The sequence below is a fragment of the Anguilla rostrata genome, chromosome 7 (genome assembly GCF_018555375.3).
Source record: "Anguilla rostrata isolate EN2019 chromosome 7, ASM1855537v3, whole genome shotgun sequence".
Classification (NCBI taxonomy): Eukaryota; Metazoa; Chordata; class Actinopteri; order Anguilliformes; family Anguillidae; genus Anguilla; species Anguilla rostrata.
In genome coordinates this window covers 5,860,687-5,881,412 of record NC_057939.1, presented here as the reverse complement: position 1 = coordinate 5,881,412, position 20,726 = coordinate 5,860,687, and the positions used below count along the sequence as shown (strand labels likewise).

General features: G+C 45.4%; 2 protein-coding genes across 2 annotated transcripts in view; one reads left to right on the top strand and one right to left on the bottom strand.

Moving 5' to 3' along the window:
- LOC135258565 (serine/threonine-protein phosphatase 6 regulatory subunit 2-like) overlaps positions 1 to 4,411 on the bottom strand; it is a 43,662-nt gene extending 39,251 nt beyond the window's left edge. Inside the window, exon 1 of the mRNA XM_064342031.1 lies at positions 4,148 to 4,411. The gene's annotated coding sequence lies outside the window, so the exon portion shown is untranslated. The remainder of the gene's footprint in view (positions 1 to 4,147) is intronic.
- A 691-nt stretch (positions 4,412 to 5,102) lies between these two features.
- Positions 5,103 to 20,512, top strand: dennd6b (DENN/MADD domain containing 6B). Its single transcript, XM_064342489.1, has 20 exons — positions 5,103 to 5,364; positions 5,681 to 5,719; positions 5,850 to 5,892; positions 6,658 to 6,770; positions 7,168 to 7,248; positions 7,659 to 7,764; positions 8,196 to 8,275; positions 9,007 to 9,069; positions 10,135 to 10,190; positions 11,006 to 11,128; positions 12,047 to 12,142; positions 12,833 to 12,927; positions 13,246 to 13,311; positions 13,866 to 13,930; positions 14,668 to 14,757; positions 16,073 to 16,126; positions 16,511 to 16,620; positions 17,235 to 17,337; positions 17,441 to 17,515; positions 17,642 to 20,512. The coding sequence occupies exons 1-20, from the start codon at positions 5,209 to 5,211 to the stop codon at positions 17,762 to 17,764; spliced, it is 1,737 nt and encodes a 578-aa protein (XP_064198559.1). The 5' UTR covers positions 5,103 to 5,208; the 3' UTR covers positions 17,765 to 20,512.
- The last annotated feature ends 214 nt before the right edge of the window (positions 20,513 to 20,726 follow it).

Genomic DNA, 20,726 nt, shown 5'->3' with positions numbered 1-20,726 from the left:
AAGTGCTCATCTATGACTTATTCCATGTCTGAATTCTGCCATTCTGCCCACTAATCCATCAACTCAGATTCCACAGGGCCAAACCAACTCAATGAATCCTTTAAGGTGTAAGACCACAAATACGTGATCAGAATGTTCTTAACTGAACATTCCAACGCTGATGTAACAATGACCACTGGCAAAAGAAAGCACTGGAGTTCTAGAACACCGACTAAGGCTGTTTGGAAAAACATTCCAAAAAACCTACTCTTCAAAGGATTAATGGATCCATTTTGTTGTTTTAATGATAAAAAAAAAACCATTAACCGTTCTCTCCCTTTATCTTGTGGCCTGCGCCGGGACTGAAAACACCAATTTCATTGCAGCTTTGCCTGCCTCCAGCTCCAGTGGTGTTTGCTCACCGTGTTAATCACACAATTTGTAAGCCGCTTTGAACGAAAACATCAGCCAAAATGCCCACACTGTAATTGTGAACTGATTTGCACCTGGGTAGGTAAGGAACACCAAGTCCTGTGTTTGATGGGCCGATGGCCTGCAGGGTTCATTCAATGTTAAGGATTTCCATTCAGGCAAGTTTATAAGACATGTACTTGCCCAAAATAAATGTATACTTTCCCAATTAAGTTTACCTGTGACTTGATGTGCATAAAAAAAGACTTTCCAATAACACTAAAATTCATATTTATTATCAAGTAGCCTATCATTTGATACTGAACAAATGTTAAAAATAAATATATTAGATTAATCATTAGATTAAATAGAGATTTTTCTTCAATTAAACATTAGCTAGCTTTTGGAATGTCACACAGTTTGCCATAAAAAAGTACCAGTGTCACTGTGATGCAGCAAACACAAACCACAAATGTCAGCATGGCTACTTGCTTTGCTGTCAATAAACTTACCAAAACAACTGGGAAAGCTGTGTTGTCATCTGCTCTATTTAGTCTTCATTAATGTTATTTATGCAATGTATTTAACATGTGCAATGTAAACAGTTCGATTTTAACCTTCATGTGAATGTGTAAATTTAGCTACTGAGCTACATCTTTACCCGTAGTCCCTGCGCTGGTTCAAACAGAAATGACTAGTGATGGTTACCGTGCACCAACAAGCTTGCTAGCCAGATTAACAACGTTATTATTTTAGCCAAGTGGCCTACACGTATTACATTAACATTAGCTCAGTTGATGCAACAACTCAAAGACAGTAACAAATGTTAATGAACTCACGCGAAACTGAAATGAAAAGAAAAGCATTACTGTGGTCTAAACTGCCAGTTCACTAGGCTTTATTAGCCTAACCTCAGCTTTAAAAAGTGATGATGTCATAAGAAATGACTTGAGGCACTGTTGCACTGCTGAACTGTTGCATCGTTTGTTACTTGTCAGTTGCTATGCTCGTTACTATGCTGATGACTCCGCATGCTTTAATGGCCTGTTGGTCTAGAGTTGACCGTACTAATGTTCTCATCCCATAAGCGATCAGAGGTCTCAGGAACCAAATACACCTCTTTTCCTTCTCACACACAGACACACACACACACACACACACACACGCACAACTCGGCTTCAAAGTTAGCTTAGTGGCGCCAAAACGGATGCTTGAACCAACTAAATTCGGACATGCCCCAGAAACATCACTCATGCAGTCAGTTGTACCTGTCCCACACCTGTTTTCGCCGGCTGTAATCAAGCAGCCAAACGTTACTGCTGAACCCTGCACACACTAAAGCTGCACACAGCCCAGCAGGAGGCAGAGCCTTAAGCAGCAGGCCATAAATCACCGCGGACAGGCCTGCCTCACTCCGTCAAGGGACGACAGAACGTAACGTTGAAACCCGTGCAAGGTCAACGCGTATTTCACGCCATACGCCAAGTCGAGATCACGGGAAGCATCCTCTCTCCTCTCTCTCTCGCGGCCGTCAGCTACCTGCGTGAGAGCCGACCGGAAAAAGGGAAGCAAAAAAAAAGCGTCCACGCGTGTCCTTTTCTGCGCTGCCTTTTCTCACACGCACGCTGCGCCGTCCCTCTGACACACGCTAACAGAGCGGCCTGCCGTACTGTCAAGGGCTTTTCCCTTGTCCTCACAAATCCTCGACAGGAAATCAGGCTGGAGAGTAATCTTTTTAAAAAAAAAAAAAGTATTTTAAAAGGAAATGATTTCATTTCTAAACAGGAGGGCAGCAGACCTGTCACAGCATGTCTGTTCTGTAGGGACATTTTACTTCAAGTCGAATTCTGATTGGCAGCCCGCTAAATGGCATCAATGCTGATGGGTTATCAGGTAAACGCTATGTTAATAGGTAGCCTAATATACAATACTAAATCGTCCTGTAGGGGACAGTAGGTAGTAAGACCTTTCAAGACAAAACGACAACTTTAATATCTTAACCGCATAAATAGGCTGAATATCGTACCAATTGTTTTCTCTGGTTCTCTATGTACTATATAGCTTAAAAATACATTATTTTGATTGCATTTAGTCTTTAATGATCCCTCACCAGGTTTTGGTCAGTGCAACTTCAATGTGCAATGTAAAACAAAGAAGAAGAACAGACCATTTTTTCGTGCTAGTATGAGTATGAACCAACAGTGGTCAGAAACAGAGCAGCAGCCACAGGCAGCAACATGTGGGGCAGTGGGTCGAGCACTAGGCTCTGGACCTACGGAGGCTGCAGTACTGAATTCCGCGTGAGGTTACGGCTATATTTCTCTTCAAGTGGTATGGCAGATGACCTCTCATCGTGAAGGGGCTTCTGCTAATAAAATGGGGTATTACAGGAGAAGATTTACTGTTAGAATAGTGGACAAGGGTGTAGGTTTGATTTAAACATTGGTCAGGACACATCTTACCATTGTCCGACCGGCTATCTCCCTATTAGCAAAGTTACTGAGTCCTCACTAATCCGTCAACATGTTTGCTACTCCCAACTAGTTACTTGTTCTTTGCAACAGTACATTCGATTTGTGATTGTTTGTTTAGCCTTGGTTGAATAACTGCCAATGTAAAGAAAGGAATTACTTGTATAAATTATTTACACAGAGTTTTAAAAAAAACATTCAATTCAAAACTAAGAAGCTATTTACCAAAGAGTATACACGTTACACTAGCTACATGTGTTATAAATACCTGAAAACTATTAAAACACAACTAGCAGTGGTACTTTACAATTATATGGCAAAATATACGATTGGAAAACAAGCCAAATGTTTCGTACCAACTCTCGACATCCATCATTAATCGTCTAGCTAAACATTTCAGCCAGCCAATGGCAATAAAAATGTAGTGTACCGAAACGGCTAGCAAAAGAGCAACCATCAAATGTACGTTAGGCTACTGTCGCAAGAAAGCCACCCATTTATGTCAGGATAGCGGTCACGTCTGGTACGTAGGTCTGTGGAAGGTACAGTAACGTTACAGGAGCCGAGTGAAGCGATTCCACGCCGAATTGTTCAGCCAAACACCTGCGTTGCGTTAGCTGGAACTAACAGCTATCCTTCACTGGTGAACATGGAGCAGCAAACTAAATAACACTCCACGGAGATCACTAACGTTAACTAAGGTTTGAGGAACAGACCAGACGTGTTCGGAGGAGAAAACAGACGTATAGGGATAGTACGAAACACATCATTTTAGTAAACTCTTCAACTTTGCAAGCTGAACACACTAGAACTATACTCGAAATGTTGAAGGTATTGCACTGATAATGTTTAATTGTTAATATCTCCATATAGCTAAATGCACCCATTAATACAATGAAACAAGCATAGACTACCTAGTTCTAGAGATAACGTTGCCAGCCAGATGCCTAACCATGTAACCAAATGTGACTGACTAGGCAGGGCCCCCAAAAGCTAGCTAGCAAGAAACTACCCAACTAACGCTCCCTAGCTGGGTATATCAATTTGTTTTTGCTGTGTAATTTTAGCCAACTCGCTAGCTAGCAACCAAACAACCTCCGGCCATGGAATACATTTCAGATAGAACACAAGCAGGCATCAACTAACGTTAGCTAACAAAGACAATGTGGTTAATGCACGGTAACTCACAATGTGCGTAGAGCCGAGACACAGTAATATGTCATGTGGCTAGCATTAGCTAGAATTCACATCTTGCTAACTAGCCAGCTAGTTCCGTAAGAACTTACCTTGAGAAAGGGGGATGAAATCTGTTTTGTTGATGTAGCCAGACAGCTAAACATCCAGGAAATCGTTTATTTACTAACCGACGGCCCTAATGCAAAACAATTTCTCGAGGATTTCGAGCACTTCGCAGTTTCACCCGCCTCTGTTTCAGTTCTGCATCAAAATACACGTAAAAATCCAAGCGCAAACCTCACAGCGCCTTCAAAGCAGGAAAAAAAATCTGTCATATTCGAATCAAAATGGCGGACATTGTCACGGGAGCGCGCAACCCGGGACAAAATCGCTCACATTATAACGAGAACGCTCATTTTTGATTTATTGATTTAACTCTTCATATGTTGCACACTCTTTATTTTTTATACGCGTTTATTTAATTTCTGCATATTGTTTAAAATCACGTGGATATTAGCCTATGTCTAAAATGAGGGAAAACATATTTACATCCAGTAGGCGATTACTTGAACATACACATATCCTGGAAGATTTCTAATGGGATTTTAACTTGCCTCTACTGTTGTTACTTAACTCTAATCTGCTAAAATGTTATATAGTCATTGAGGTATATTAAATTAAGACATACTGTGAATAATACAATAACATTTCAATGAGGAATATAGGAATATCACACACGAAATATAACTTTATTTCATGCACGTTTTACTCCAACGATAGTCAACAAGCTATAGGTTATTCTGGCCTTTGTTATTACTTCACTCGTCCCTACATAAGAGAAATTAGCCAGCATTAGGTTCCAACAATATTTTTTCTAAATGGAAAACATATCATAAAATCTTGAAACAAATGAAAACAAAAAAGACAATATTATATTAGGAGACATCTGACGGTGTAAAACATGATGTGGCCAGTGAGATTAATGTATAGTCATTTTAAAGAACTATTGCTCTTAACATGAGTCGTAACGTTCTGGAATTTTAATTTAGGGTACTGTTGTTTGTTAGTCGTCCTCGCTGGATGGCGCTGTAATTTTCCCCCCTTCATCACGACCAAGTGCTTCGACAGCGCAAACATTCTGGACGATGAGGAAATGGCTCTCTGAGACGTGATGGACCCGTTTGACACCACCGAAACACAAGGCTATGGCAAAACGGAGAAAGGGGCTGAAAACATCGCCTCGCGTCTACCGTGGGCCCGCTTCTCCTCTTGGCTGGAATGTGTTTGCGTCGTTACATTCGACCTGGAGCTGGGGCAAGCCATTGAGGTACACCGTAGCTAACACTTAGCTTGCTAGCTGTGCAGAATCGGGTTTGCTTGCTGTTTACCAATTTAGCTAATTATGTTTTAATAATATCGTTGACAAGGCAGTGTTGAATAAATGACTGTGCTATACATCATTCCTTGTTTATTGTGATTAATAACCATGTATTCTGGAGTCAAACACAGCCTAGCTAAACTACTCTGAAAGGTGTCCTGTCACCAAGATGCAACTACATATGGCTAGTAAAATACGTCGGTGTAATTACCCCCGTTACAGACCCGTGTGAGTTACTCGGTGCTCTGTGTGTTGTCTATTCCAGCTGGTGTATCCCCACGACGTAAAACTCACAGAGAAAGAGGTAAGCAAAGTTCTTATTTATTAAGTCAGCTGCTGGAGTGATGTTATAGTTTGCAGTTTTTTTTCCTAGCCATGTATTTTGTTACAAGGTTGTGGCTGTTGTTATATTTCCTCCTACGTTTGTCCCACAGAAAACAAGCATCTGCTATTTGTCCTTTCCGGATTCTTACTCTGGTAAGTGAAGCATGCAGAGAGGGTGAGAACTGTTTGCCTAATGAAGTGATGTGTCAGTTACGCTGTACTGTAATTGTGGTTTGCGTTTGTATTCATTTGAAATTGAAATATACATATGATTTACTTTTGGCTTGGCTTAGAAAGTCACAATGTTTGTCTTCTGTGGTATTTGTTTTTAATGAATGTGCCTGTTCAACCTACCTGACAGTGCATTAAACCAGGTTGCAGTGGCGCAGTAATGTCACCGTTAGGATGTCATATAGCATAATGGCTTCACTGGTGTCTTCTGTGTCCCATTTACAATGCCCATATGTACTAGCTCCACAGTGGTGGAACACACTTCCCAAAGTAGTCAGGTCAGCAGAATCATTTGCTATTTTGACCATTTGCTATTTGCTATGAAGACCCACCTCTTCAGACTGCACCTTGGTTCCCCTCCCATTCGCAAATCCATCACTTTTTTTCGCCCCATTTTGTGCTAATTTAGTTTGCGGTACTTTTATGGCTTTAGGTTATATTGTTTATGGTTTTATGTTTCTCTTCTCATGTTATGGACAGTTAAGTCTGTATGTATTTAAAATGAGTACCTAGCCTAGTTAACTTGCATTGGTGCTTTTATGATGTTACATCTTTACTTGCCAGTCTGGGAATGTTGTTGTCCAAGTCTGGCACTGTTGCTCATTTCAATCAGGTGAATGCACTTGTCCTATATTTTAAGTCATTGTAGATAAAAGGGTCTGCTGATTGACTGTGATTGTTTACCAGGTTGCCTTGGCGATACTCAGTTCAGCTTCAGAGTGCGGCAGTCGGTTGGCCAGAAGGCTTCCTGGTTCAGAGATGATGATGCGTACAACAGAGACGCCCCAGGTACACTACAGGTGAGGACCACAGCATAAATATTTATGAGGTGAAGTGGTCGAAGGATTTAACTGGATACCAGGGTTTGATTTTTGCCTCAACTGCCATACATTTCTGTAAGGAACCCAACCCGAATCGCTCTAATATGCATTCAACTGCATTCATTCATAAGTTGAATATAAGGTGTAAATCGCCTTGTACGAACCAGCAAATATGGTGGTGAAGACAAGGTATTTAACCTACTGTTTGTGTATTTGAATCAGGCCCATAGTGCACTATTTTTAAGCTATGCAGTCTCATGCAGAGTGTTCTTAGTCACTGACCCAGCTACAGTGGGCTCGTGAATGCATAGAGGCCTCACACACTTGACTGTGCATGACTGTTCTAACGTCCTTGTCTTTTCTTTTTTATTATTAGAGAGAGCCAGCCCATTACTATGGATATGTGTACTTCAGACAGGTCAAGGATGGTTCCGTGAAGAGAGGGTACTTCCAAAAGGTACGCACGGCAGAACGAACTCGCCGTGAGTTTCTGGTATGATGTACTTGCCCTCCCAGTAATGCAACACCGTTGCTCTTGGCAACCCGAGGGACATGTGTCTATGTGTTATTGATGATGGAAGTGTGTCAGCAGCTCGCCTGGGGAGCAGAGAGATGAGCGGGGATTTCTGTTACACATTTGGCCGGGGGCCCCGAGCGACCACATGATTCATTTAATCCCCTGTGGAAAATACTCCGGGACCCAGCTGTTGTTTAGCTGTCGGTGTTTCACGGTTTGAGTGCGAGTACTTTTTCCGAAATCTAGCAACTGATGATGTTTAGATGTTGATATTTACCTCTGTTTCCTCTTGTCTTCTCTCTTTGTCCCTCAATGGCCTTTCTTTTATTGTTGTTTCTCCGTCTTTCTAGTCCTTGGTCCTGGTGTCCAGGTTGCCCTATGTCAACCTCTTCCAGTCCCTGCTGAAGCTGGTAGCCCCTGAGTATTTCGAGAAGCTGGAGCCTTGTCTGGAAGCTGGTGAGGCAGAACACCATCTTCAGTTCATCATTAATTAGCCTTCTGTTTATTTTGCCTAGTAGAGATAATTGCATCCTGCATGCAGTAAGGAAAGTGCCGCACTTAACCAAATTTCAGTTATACGCCCATGGGTTCGTGCATTGTCATGTCACAAGTCTGTGGGAAGGGCCAGGGTGTGCTAAAGTACTCATTGGCTGTTTTTTTTTTAACCTTAGTCCTGGCGGGTGGCATTGATTGCCCTATATCGGTGATGGTAAAGTGCAGAGCTTGTTCTCACAGGGTTAGGTTGGGAAATTAAGGTCTTAAACGATTCAGTAAAATATCCAGATTTATAAAGTGTATACAGTCAAGCACTGAGGCAGGCTGTTTGTCTTCTGTTAAGTCATAAGCAGGTCTGTCACAGCTTTTTTTCGACTGTCTTTCCCCTGCAGTCTGTAATGAGATTGACCAGTGGCCCTCACCTGTGCCCGGCCAGACCCTCAACCTGCCCATCATGGGGGTGGTGATGCAGGTAAGCTCAGAGCCCAACATCAGCCACTGTTTGAACCTCACGACTTGCCCACGGGCTGAGGTGTGCCTGTGAGCTTCAGATAATCCCGAATTTCACTTCCTCAGCTATTCATAGACACTGCAGCCCTTCGCTGTGACGGTGAAGTTGGTGTTTGTATAGACAGACCCACGTTATAGAGGTTCTGTGATACTGGCACGGCTGTAAGTAGGCCAGGGCTCTATGCTAACATTTTAAGAAGGAGCAAATGTGCATCTAAGCTGAAAAATCTAGGAGCACACTAATGCATGCCAGTTGGTAGATGTGCTCCTGAATTATTTTTGCAGTTAGCACACATGAATTTTCGGGAGCAATTGCTCTCAAAATGGGAGCACTGTAGAGCCCTCTGCAAGGTTTGTAATGGAGAAACTGGAGCCACCAGCTCACAGTGTTAATGCTGTTCCATCCTCATATTCTTGAGAGGCGTGCAGGTATGGTGTAAAAACTTGTAATTTATTTTAGCACCAATTTGTTTTTATGCGACCTTTTGAGTGGACTGTTTTAAAGTAGTGCTTCCCCTCCCCCGGCTCCTGGGTGATGTTGAAAGTTTTGTCACTGAGAAACTAAGGATGAACCGTATTGCCTTTGGGAAGCAGACGTGCCTCAGAATGGGGTTAGACATTGTTGAAAATTCATTTGGTGTGATGGGACTGTGAAATGGAAACAGAAATAGGGCTCTCCGTTCCATTTCGCAGGTCAGGATCCCTTCAAAACACGACAAGCCAGGAGGAAGCCCTCTGAAGCAGTCACCGAAGGAGGTGTGTGTGTTTATCAGTAACAATTGCCTTATTTTATTGGATACTGGATGTCCATTTCTGGTCTGATAGAATAGTCTGACAGAATGTCCTCTTCTACTGTTGACACTTTCTGAAATAATTTAGGTTAATTACAAAGTTTTAGAGTGCAGTCACATGACCAAGCAGTAAAGCCTGCAATATAATGGTCCCAGGTTCAGGTCTGCACTGTTAGGGAGTTTCCCTAATGCCACTATAGCTTTTCAGGTAGATTTTGAGTTCAGTCTCTATTCAAAGATATGTCTTTGAAAAGCAACAGCACTTGTTACTGTTTGATTAATATCTCATTATATCTCAACAAGGCCTGTAGCTAGGGCCTGGCGGAAATGTCAGGTTGTCATTTTGCATTGCAGAGCCTCTGTTTTTAGCCAAGAGTCAGGCAATCTTACGTCAATTAGCCGTTCACTTACCGCTTAGTCAGTCACAAACGAATGACAGCATGACGCTTGTTTGCTGGTGCTTACAGCTGATGTCCGTCTCAGCGTAGTGCATTAGACGCCGCGTCAGTAAACGCCCACTAATAGTTCTGCGGCGAGGAGGTTGATTTAAAACGAGTGACCTGCTCTACGGTGTCTTCGCCCTGCCGTCTGAAGATAAATTGCAGGGCTTAAAGGATGAAGCCCATCAGTAAATCAGCAGGACACTGTATTACAGTGTCATCAGTCTTGCTTCTCCATCCTCGTTTCGCTTCCTCCGCCCTGATCCGCAGCAGACTCATACTGGCACTTCGCGCCGACGCCGCTCTGTAAATAGGCACGTCTGTCCCGATTGGCTAATGACTGCTAAACTCGGAGTGTCTGCACAGACAGCAGGTGGATAACCGCTGAAGTTCAGGCTTATATTTTGTCTGTCTGTAGCGGCAAAATGAGAGCAACCCATTTAAAAATAAAAAAAAAGTAAGGCTACAGTACCCTAAGCATATGACTTAAAACTGATCTTAAAATCTTTTCACGTCGCTTTTAAAGTCGCTCGATTTGCGTATCGGAGGTTGAGCTGTGTCGAGCGCTCTGTCTTTATGTTGGCTTCCAGAACCTTCTGCCCGCCCCGATGGTGCTGCCCACGGTGCACGAGCTGGACCTGTTTAAGTGAGTACCGCGCGCGGGGGGCGGGGGGTACCGTTCTTTGTCCAGGTGCGTTCGTGGGTCGCTCACGGCAGCAGTTTGTTCCTGGGTGTTCTGCCGGAACCTGGGGGAAGCCCTTGCCCCCCCCCCACACCCCCGTCTGGCTGCCGTTTCTCTGATCGGCTCTTGGCCTCGGTCCCTCACACCATCGCTCAAATCCGATGGGTTTTATTGACTGCAGTTTAGCCCCCGTGCACTCCTGTGGGCTGTGGGTACGAACACAGCTCTGATCCCACATGCTCCACAGCACTGCATTGGAGCCCGTTCACAGAGGTCCCTCTGTGTGGAAATGAAATAATTAGAATTACATATTGCCTCAGACTTAGCCCAAATTTGCACAATATCACTTTGAAGTGGTTGGTTTAATAGGCCAGTAATATACCAGAAGGGACTGGAAAAGATCAAATGTGTCATTCCTGAGGCAATGTGGTGTACGGTGAACTTGCATGAACCAGCGCTGACTGTTGTTGTTTGTCAAAGAGAGCAGCGAAATAGCTCTTGATCTCTACAATGAAATATGGAGTGCGTGTTTCAAATTGCAGTTAAGTGGCCTGGCTGCTCTTTCCTAGAACGCGCTCCCAGGCACTGAAACTGGACACCTTCTCTGCACGTGTTTGTGTGCAAGCAGTCGGACTTCCTTGTTATTGTTTTGTCTTCCACTGACTTTCAGAAAGATCAACCCCCCATTCCCCCCCCCCCCCTTGTCAGAAAGGGTCGCAAGGCTACAGGTGAGCGCTGTTACCAGGGTTACCAGGTGACTCGGTCCTTACCTCCCCCAGGTGTTTCCAGTCCGTGCTGATCCACATCCAGATGCTCTGGGAGCTGATGTTGCTGGGAGAGCCGGTGGTCGTCATGGCGCCCTCTCCGACCGTCTCCTCGGAAACGGTGCTGGCCCTGGTCAGGTGGGGCAATCAGGGCTGTTTGCACAGGGGACTTTTCTCAGAACCGCGGGGGGCCGGCCGGAGACGGGCACGCCTCGTTCTCTGCGGCGCTCGCCGTCGGGATTAACTGTACTGTCAACACGACCCGTGACCCGGCACGCCGCGCGGATTTATTTACACCTCCGACCCGCCGTCCGCACGCGCAAGCAAATTCTTCAAAAATAAATAAATAAATAAAAATAAATAAATGCTCGAATATTCAGGGAAACAAATCTCAGAAACAGAGCGTTGTCGTAGTGCTGTGGGGCACAGTGTTCTCTGCGTCTGTGGGTCTGTGTGTTTTTGTGTCTCGTTCTGCAAGAGGCACTCTGCAGTAGTACTGTCTCGTCTAAAGGTTCGTCCTATTCGTTGTTTCCGGAGCACCGTGTATATGTGTCTAATACGCAACATAAAGTTGTTTTACAGTCTTTGGCTCACAGCCTTGTCCAGAGCAACTGACCAACGCTACATTATTCATACCATAAGGAGACTGTAGTGTTGCAGTAGCTTTAAAATAAAAACAATATATAAATAAAAATGATAAGGAAATATACATATCAGTGGGGAAAAAGAAAAAGTCCGGTATCGTCATAGTAACTGGTATATGCATAGTAACATGAATGAAGTGTATGAGCGCAGTGTAGAAGATTATGAGGTGCATATGGCAATAAATAATTCAAAGAGATGATGCGTGCAAATAGAAGCTTGTGGTGGGCAAAGATGATGCAATGAGAGCAGAAACATAGCTGGGTGTAACACTGGGCCTCTGACAAGGCAGGATGTTTACTTTCTGACCCGTGAACTTTCCATCTCTGGGTATCAGGGCAGTAAAGTACTACTGTTGTATGTACATATTTATAATGCTAGTTTTGAACCCTCTTTTTCCCTCCCCATGTCCAGCTCCATCTCCCCGCTGAGGTACTGCTGTGACCACCGGCCGTACTTCACCATCCACGACAGCGAGTTTAAGGAGTACACCTCCAGGACTCAGGCCCCGTGAGTGGAGCCGCTCGTCTGCCTGTCGTAGCTGGGCCTGGTGTCTCACCTGCCTGTCGTAGCTGGGCCTGGTGTCTCACCTGCCTGTCGTAGCTGGGCCTAGTGTCTCACCTGCCTGTCGTAGCTGGGCCTGGTGTCTCACCTGCCTGTCGTAGCTGGGCCTGGTGTCTCACCTGCCTGTCGTAGCTGGGCCTAGTGTCTCACCTGCCTGTCTTAGCTGGGCCTAGTGTCTCACCTGCCTGTCTTAGCTGGGCCTAGCGTCTCACCTGCCTGTCTTAGCTGGGCCTAGTGTCTCACCTGCCTGTCTTAGCTGGGCCTAGTGTCTCACCTGCCTGTCTTAGCTGGGCCTAGTGTCTCACCCTGGCCCTGTTCTTAGCTGGCCCTTGTGGGTGCGTTATCCCACGGTGGCATTTTTATAGGGCAGGTCCACATCTTATCCTAAGGTCCACGCTGTGGTGCAGTGCCTCTTCTTCTAGCCAAGGCTACCACCTGATTTACTACATCCAAGGTCCTGTGCAGCATCAACACAGTTACATGATTATAAATCAGGTCTTAGCAAACTGTTGGTGTATGAACAGGTGTGCAACCGCGGTAAACTGACACCGACCTTTCTGGATAAGACTGAGGACCTCTGGTTTAATAGATTTTGACCTCTGACCCCTGCCTGACCTTGGCTGTCCTGTGTCGCAGGCCCAACGTGATCCTCGGGGTCACCAACCCGTTCTTCATCAAAACCTTCCAGCACTGGCCCCACATCGTCCGCCTGGGGGACCTGAAGATGTCGGGTAGGTCGGGGCGAGTGGCCAGTGAGCGTTCCTGGGGAGCTTCTGCAGCGGGCCGTGAATTTAAACATCGCTATGGCGACCGTGCGTTTCGCTTATTTGCGATAAGCAAAGTAGCAAAAAAAATGTTCTTGCTCAGTTCTAAGTATGGGTAATTAATCAGATTAATTATAAAAGTTAATTTAATCAGGAACTCCGGTTTTCCGTCTGTTAGCCCCAGGCTGTGGAGTGCTTTCTGAGGCCAGACGCGGCTAATCTTTTTCCCTATGCTGCTGTTTAGTCTCAGTGCGGTTTCCCTCACAACTGTGCCTCCATTTAAAGGTGATCTGCCAAAACAAGTCAAAGTGAAGAAACTGGCCAAGCTGAAAACGCTCGACACAAAACCAGGTAAGTCGCAAATCTCACTGCTTTCCCAATGGCAGTGTAATACAAAAAAACTACTCATTTAAAAAAGAAGTGGTAAGGAGAATGCATTATTAACCTGGCCATAACCTACTGCCAACATGCCAATGCATGCCTGCTTAAAATATGGCTTTCTTTATCTTGATCTACCATCAGTTTGTTATTTTTGGGCATCCTGAAATTCTGTGGGCTAAATAGTTAATGGTGGGTTTTCTATTGAGGAGCACCAAAAAGAAGAGACCTCTTGTGGCCAGTCTTGAAATTGCAAGTTAAATGGCGAAAAGCTGCAAAAATTTTAGGACAAACATGCCTTACGATTCGTAATACGTTATTTCCTTAGCAGGTTACGTCTACCCAGGGCAACATAAGTAGCTTTAATTTAGTCATTATGTTCTCTACATGGCGGAGGATGTGATGTGAAGGATGTTGCTCACGTTTGCAACACCAGGCCCCCTCCCCAACTGAGTGTTTAGTTCCAGCAGCAACAATGTCATTTTTAAAAATACTCCCTCTCTTTTTTCTTCCTGCCCTTCCCACAGGTGTTTACACTGCGTACAAAACCTTTCTTCATAAAGACAAGGCCCTCATTAAGAGGCTTTTAAAAGTAAGTTTGCCAGCGTGGGGGGGGGGAACAACATCTGGTCTGTTTGTGAGCAGCAGTCACCTGACAGCTGGGGGAGCAGGTCTCTTCAGCCAGACTGTCAGCTACGGATGTTTTTTTTTGGGGGAGGGGGGGGTGGTCTGTTTGTGAGCTGCAGTCACCTGACAGCCAGGGGAGCTGGTCTCCTCGGCCAGACTGTCAGTTACGGATGTTTTTTTTTGGGGGGGGGGGTCTGTTTGTGAGCTGCAGTCACCTGATATCCGGGGGAGCAGGTCTCCTCGGCCAGACTGTCAGTTACGGATGCTGTCGGTGAATTGGGTTTAACGAGGTGAACCGAAAGTGTTGCCCGGGAACAAGATTAACGGTCTTTTGAGCGGACGTGACTGAGGGTGCCGTACCTTCAGTGGTGAAGTATGGAGCGCGTTACGCACTGAGCCCAATGAGGTGTGCTGCCGGGGGGGTAATGCTCTTACCTCCCCGCCACACTACAAACTTCCTGAGAAAATTAAGTCTCGGACAAGATGAAGTGTCATTCCCCACCCCCCTCCTCTCTTCCCAATGTATTCTATAATATTTAAAATGTCTGTGCGTACTAGTCCTTAAATATGAGAGTGTGTGTTGTTCGAACCCCCTGTACGTACGTAGGAACGCTCTCTGACGCAGACGCACACGTGTAATTCATCCTTACTCGGAGGGTGTTTTTCACGTTAAATGAACGCGCGCCCCCCCGTGTCTCTCAGGGGATCCAGAGGAAGAGGCCGTCGGAGGCGCAGAGCGCCATCTTGAGGAGACATCTGTTAGAGCTGACCCAGAGCTTCATCATACCGCTGGTGAGGACCGCGCTGTCCGCGAACCCCGTAACATTCAACCGGAACGTTCTATACCTGAACCCTATAACCTTCACACTGTCCCTTCTTATACCTGAACCCTATAACCTTCACACTGTCCCTGCTATACCTGAACCCTGCAACCTTCACACTGTCCCTTCTATACCTGAACCCTATAACCTTCACACTGTCCCTTCCATACCTGAACCCTGTAACCGTCACCTGAACATTCTATACCTGAACCCTATAACCTTCACACTGTTCCTTCTATACCTGAACCCTGTAACCGTCACCTGAACATTCTATACCTGAACCCTATAACCTTCACACTGTCCCTTCTATACCTGAACCCTGTAACCGTCACCTGAACATTCTATACCTGAACCCTATAACCTTCACACTGTCCCTTCTATACCTGAACCCTATAACCTTCACACTGTCCCTTCTATACCTGAACCCTATAACCTTCACACTGTCCCTTCTATACCTGAACCCTATAACCTTCACACTGTCCCTTCTATACCTGAACCCTATAACCTTCACACTGTCCCTTCTATACCTGAACCCTATAACCTTCACACTGTCCCTTCTTGTACCTGAACCCTATAACCTTCACACTGTCCCTTCTTATACCTGAACCCAACAACATTCCCCCTGCTTCGTCTGTACCTGTATCCCATTGCATTCACTCTTCACTGTTCCTGAAATTGCTCCAAATTCACACTGTCCCTTCACGGCCAAAATCCCATCTCTCACATCGCCCCATACCCCTCCCGTTTTCAATTTTTCACATTGTATCATGCTCCTAGTTTTCAATTTCTCTTTTTCTCTGGATTTCTCATTTTTGTGTGTAAGTGCAAGAATCACCGCTGTGCTGTCTGGGACTGGAAGAAACAATAATTTACCTTTCTGGGGTGGGGGTGGGGGGGGGGGTGATTACATTTCCCACATTCACCCAAAACCGTGAAATAGGAAAGAGGTGATGCTGTTTACCTCACGAAGACTGCTGCAGCATTCCTCATTCAACTCCACCTGTTCTTACAGTCTGAGAAACTTTAATATGCAGCAAGCACTCAAACTCAAAAACATGAACCGTTTCTGCTGAATGCTGTTTCCTGGTCTTGTTTGGAGATGCATGTCTTCTAGTCTAAGCTCCTTTGGCATAAGCGTGCTGTCACTGATACCCTGGAGCGTTTCCACCAGGAGGACGGGATTAATTCGCGTCGCAGATGTTGGTTTTGCACAAGTTATCCCCCTGCTTTTGGGCTTCTCCAGATGAGACCCCCACCTCACGCACTTCTCTACTTTACATCCTCAGGAGCGCTACTTAGCCAGCCTGATGCCCCTGCAGAAGTCTGTGACCCCATGGAAGGTAGGCCTGATAAAGGCTCTGAGGTGTAGAGCCAGAGAGGAAAGACTCGCACTCTCGCTTGATGCTCCCAATAACAAATAAGTAATTATTTAGCTGTGAGAATGGTTAACGTTTGGACCACGTTGGTCTTCCAATGAAGAGTGTGCGAGTCTTTTCCGATTCAGATATGTTCCTGTGTGTTCCTAATGTGTTTGTGTCTTCTAACCCTGACGTGTAGAGCTCCACGGTGATCTCTGTGCATAACCCAGTGCATGCATGAAGCCATTTTGAAACCTCACATTTGTCTCGCGTGTCCCAGCTATGGAATGCACTATGAGCCCAAAGTTCCTAAAGGTGGTTGCGGCCTTACCTGGCTGGAAGTGACCGGAAGGTTGTGTGTTCCAGACCCCGCCTCAGATCCGGCCCTTCAGCCAGGAGGAGTTCATGGGAACGCTGGACCACGCCGGGCCTCAGCTCACCTCCGTCCTCAAAGGGGACTGGATCGGCCTGTACAGGTATGCAGGAGACCCGGTGCATACGCCCATACCTATACCAGTGCTGCATACGCCCATACCAGTGCTGCATACGCCTATACCAGTGCTGCATACGCCCATACCAGTGCTGCATACGCCTATACCAGTGCTGCATATGCCTATACCAGTGCTGCATACGCCCACACCAGTGCTGCATACGCCCACACTAATGCTGTATGCGCCCATATCAATGCTGTATGCACTAGTACAGGTATGCAAGCGGACCCAGTATGTACTACAGGGTCTCTGTGCATTAAGGTGCAAAATTCACAGACTGCTTTCAGTGAAAGTAATAATGTTCTGATGGGATCGCTGGCCTTATATGAACTGCTTTGCGAGTTATCTTTAATGAGGCATCTTTCCCCTGTCAGCAGCCCTGGATTTCAGATTAAATGTTTGAGAGTGCAGATCTCATCTTAAGATACAATTTGTCATAAAAAATTAAATGAAAAGAAAGTACATGAGTTCACTGAGTTTGACACCCATACTCTTTTAAAATCTTAGTAACTTGATAAAGTCTCTCTTGGAGCATATTAGGGGTGAACGTTACTGTAAAAGAATTGAAGGCTTCTAGAATATTCTGCCGGTTTTCTCAGGCGATTCTTCAGGTCGCCGAACTTTGACGGATGGTATCGCCAGCGGCACAGAGAGATGACCCAGAAACTGGAATGTCTCCACCTGGAGGTCATCTGCGAGGCGGTGAGTACTCCAACATCCCATAATGCCCCTGGGTTAAGAGCACCTGCCACGCTCCTCTCGGGAAGCACAACCCTTTCACTTCATTCCCCTCCTCTCTCTCTAGGACTTGCTGGACTGGATCAAAGACAAGTCTGAAGTGGAGATCGTGGACCTGGTGCTCAAACTGAGGGAGAAGCTGGTGGGTTAATGAAACCGTTGAAATTTAAATGTCAGGTTGCGATTGAGCGCTCGCTCGTTCTGTGGAGCGTGCCGGCGGTGGGGGGAGTCGCTGATGCGTGCCTCTGTGTGCCCCCCCCCCCCCCAGACGAAGGCCAAACGACAGCAGCTCCCTGTGAAGGAGGACGTCCTGGAGAAGCTGGAGTGCTACATCCAGATGGTCATCGGTTCGCTGCCCGAGGACCTGCAGGCCGTGCTGCGCCGCCACTGACCCCCCATCTCCCCCCTCCCAAAACTGAACGCACCCCGACGCTAACAACCCACCGGCACCAGCCACCCCCCAACACTAGACAGTCCAGCATCGGCCGTTTCACTTCCAGCACCGTCCTCCCCCAGAAAGCTGACTGCCGGGGATCGCCTCTGCTCTGCGCCAGAACCCACTTACCAACCGACCATGTGACCCCCCACCCCCCCTCCACAGCGTTAGTCTCACTCGTGTATTTTTCAGCCCGGTCTTAGCCTCCTCTCATTTAAGCCACTTACCACGCCTCAGTGTGGCCATTTTTAATATTTCTTTATGTACATATTTTTGTTGGGCCAGAAAGGTTAACTCTTATTGGGTAAAAAAAATAATAATAAAATAAATCTGATTCAGAATGTACCGATGTAAATACGGAAGCTTAACGTATCTCTTAGTCTGACGTTGGTCGAGTGTAGCCAGGGACGTCCGAACCGCCTTGGAGCAGGAAAATGCCTTTGCTTGTCCTGAGGTCAGCGATCGACTTCCCGAGGCCTAGGAGCGATCGGATTGTGTACTCTACCTTCTCAATCAAACGCTGAATGTGTAGCGTAGTGTCACAGAGTCCTGTCCGCGGTGTGACCTGGGAAATGTAGTGTTGTGACTGCTCGATTCTGTGATTGGTCTGTTAACCACAGGGAAAGCCTAAGGATTTTAGGTCAATTACACTACATACAAGGTGTGCCACTAAAGACAAAAGGGAATTTAAGTTAGTTGAAGAAAATATCTAGCGCAGTCTGCACCTATTGCAAAGCAGAGTCGTATAACTGATATATATATATATATATATATATATATGGATACTCCTTGGTAGTGGGAGTTTGTGTCTTGGCCAAATGCATACATTCTTATCCAGGCCTGGATTACTGCAGCACCAGTACTTTCTGATGTTTGGTTTACTTTGAGATTGTGGCGGGCTCTGTGTTTTGCTGTGCCATAAACGTTTATCCAGAGTTCAGAGATCCAGTTTTATTCTGTCGTTTAATATCCACGGCGAGCACTGAAGTGGTATTTCTGGACCGTATAAACGTGTTTTATTTATTCAGTTATTTATTGTTATGTGAGTTTTCTTTGTACTGATTTAGTGCACTGCTGTTCCACGAGGGCCAGGTAAACCCAGGGATTTCGATTATCGGCTGTCCTCAGTTCAAAAAGTAGGGGTGCACCGTAAATGAGGTACTATCTATGGATATTCCGTGACTTAAAACAGCATGTCGTTAGAAGTGTCTACGCCGTACATTTTAAAAGGGATAAATCTCTGCAGCAAGCATGCGAGGAGGTGTGCGTACTAAAACACCGCTGACTGGCGGTGTCCCATTGGCAGTCTGATTTCACGGCGGTACCGCGTGTTCCCGTTCTCTCCGTCGAAACATTCTTGAAAATCCTTCCCAGGACGTGACACTTTCGCGTGATGCAGTGTGAGATACTGTTCCTGACGCATTATTAAATCTCCTAGGGCGAGTGTAGTTTAATGGGATCTCTAATTACAAACCGGGTCTGTCTCAGTTACGTCCTTCTAGCTTCGTCTTTAACTCTTGACATCAGGGAAGGCGCGTGGTTTTACCTGTGGAAAGACGTACGGACACGAGCTTTCCACGTAGCGTGTTATAGTCCTGACTAATGCAGTTGCACTCTGGGCATCTTCAGTACAGTGATACGACTGTCCAAATGTAGACCTAAAGTAACCAGTCTGAATTTTAGTCTCCTCTTTTACGGTTCCCCCGTGGGTTTAAATAGAGTATTACAGCCTGCTGTGGGGGCCAATCACAGTGACATAATATTTCAAGGAGACAAGCACAAACACACGATTGGTAATCGTCCCTGACTGTCGAGAGCTTCTCGGCGAATCAGCTGGGAGCTTGAAGTAATTGCCTGTGTGAAGTGAGCCAATGGGACGGAACGGACTCGTTTAAACAGTGGGTTGAGTGTTGTGTGAGTAGAAAATGTTTTGTTGAAATACGTGTGCAATGCAAGCCAGACAGGGCCTCACCAGTACTAAGCTAAAAAGCCTGACAGGTCTGAGTACTGGTCAGCACTGTTCTAGTTGGACCTGACATGTTAATCTTGACACATACACGTGAATGTGAATGCACTGAAAAAATATGAAATGTAATGTGCGACCCACCAAAAAAAAAATGTATAACCAATGTAACTTGCTGCAAACCTATGTCTATGTTTTTTGGGGGGATTTGCCACCCTAACCTCAACCCTAGCCCCCCCCCCGCGCAGTTTTAAGAGTGCATATTTGTGTTATTTTATTCAAATGTGGTGTCGTCGTGAAAAGTGATATTGGAGTAAAGCTTAGGAGTTGACATGTTAAGCCATCTCTGTTGCCAGGTTTACAGGTAGATATCCGCCCTGTCTATTTGTGATGTCAGGTGCCCGTGCAGCCGAGGCGTGTGAAAGTCGGAATGACTGTTGCTACACCGTGTGTACACAGTGTTTTAAGAGCTCCCCTCCCCAGGGCAGTCACATGACTATCAGTCACATGACTATACCTGCACTGAAACCTGTACTGTGTTAGAAAGACCTAGGTGTAAAGTAGCTTGTGGTGCATTTTCTTTATTTTTTATTTCTGTTTTGTATAGTTTTATTCATTGAAGTTCCCTGAAATTGTTAATCTTTTAAATCTGGTGGTTCTCATCTAGATTGGCACCGTCAGTACTACACTATGTGGAAAATAAAATGTGTTGCTAATAAAATTTGAAAACTTTGAAATTACATTGCTTTTTAAAAGTACTTTACTGGTTTGTCTATTAAGGACTGGACTACAAATTGAGTGGACAGAATTCTGGAATTGTACAATAGCCCTGAGCAGGGTACTTAACTTGAACGTCTTCACAAAATTCCCAACAATACGAATAGATTATTTAAAGGTAAAATCGCTCAGACTGTGCCAAGTTAATAATTACCATCCTATCCTATTATTTTTATT

Bases quoted from the DNA above. Each gene is read 5' to 3' on its own strand.
- dennd6b (XM_064342489.1), top strand. From the start codon at position 5,209: ATGGACCCGTTTGACACCACCGAAACACAAGGCTATGGCAAAACGGAG. The intron at 12,928-13,245 runs GTAGGTCGGGGC...CTCCATTTAAAG, and splicing joins GGGGGACCTGAAGATGTCGG to GTGATCTGCCAAAACAAGTC. The intron at 13,312-13,865 runs GTAAGTCGCAAA...CCCTTCCCACAG, and splicing joins AACGCTCGACACAAAACCAG to GTGTTTACACTGCGTACAAA.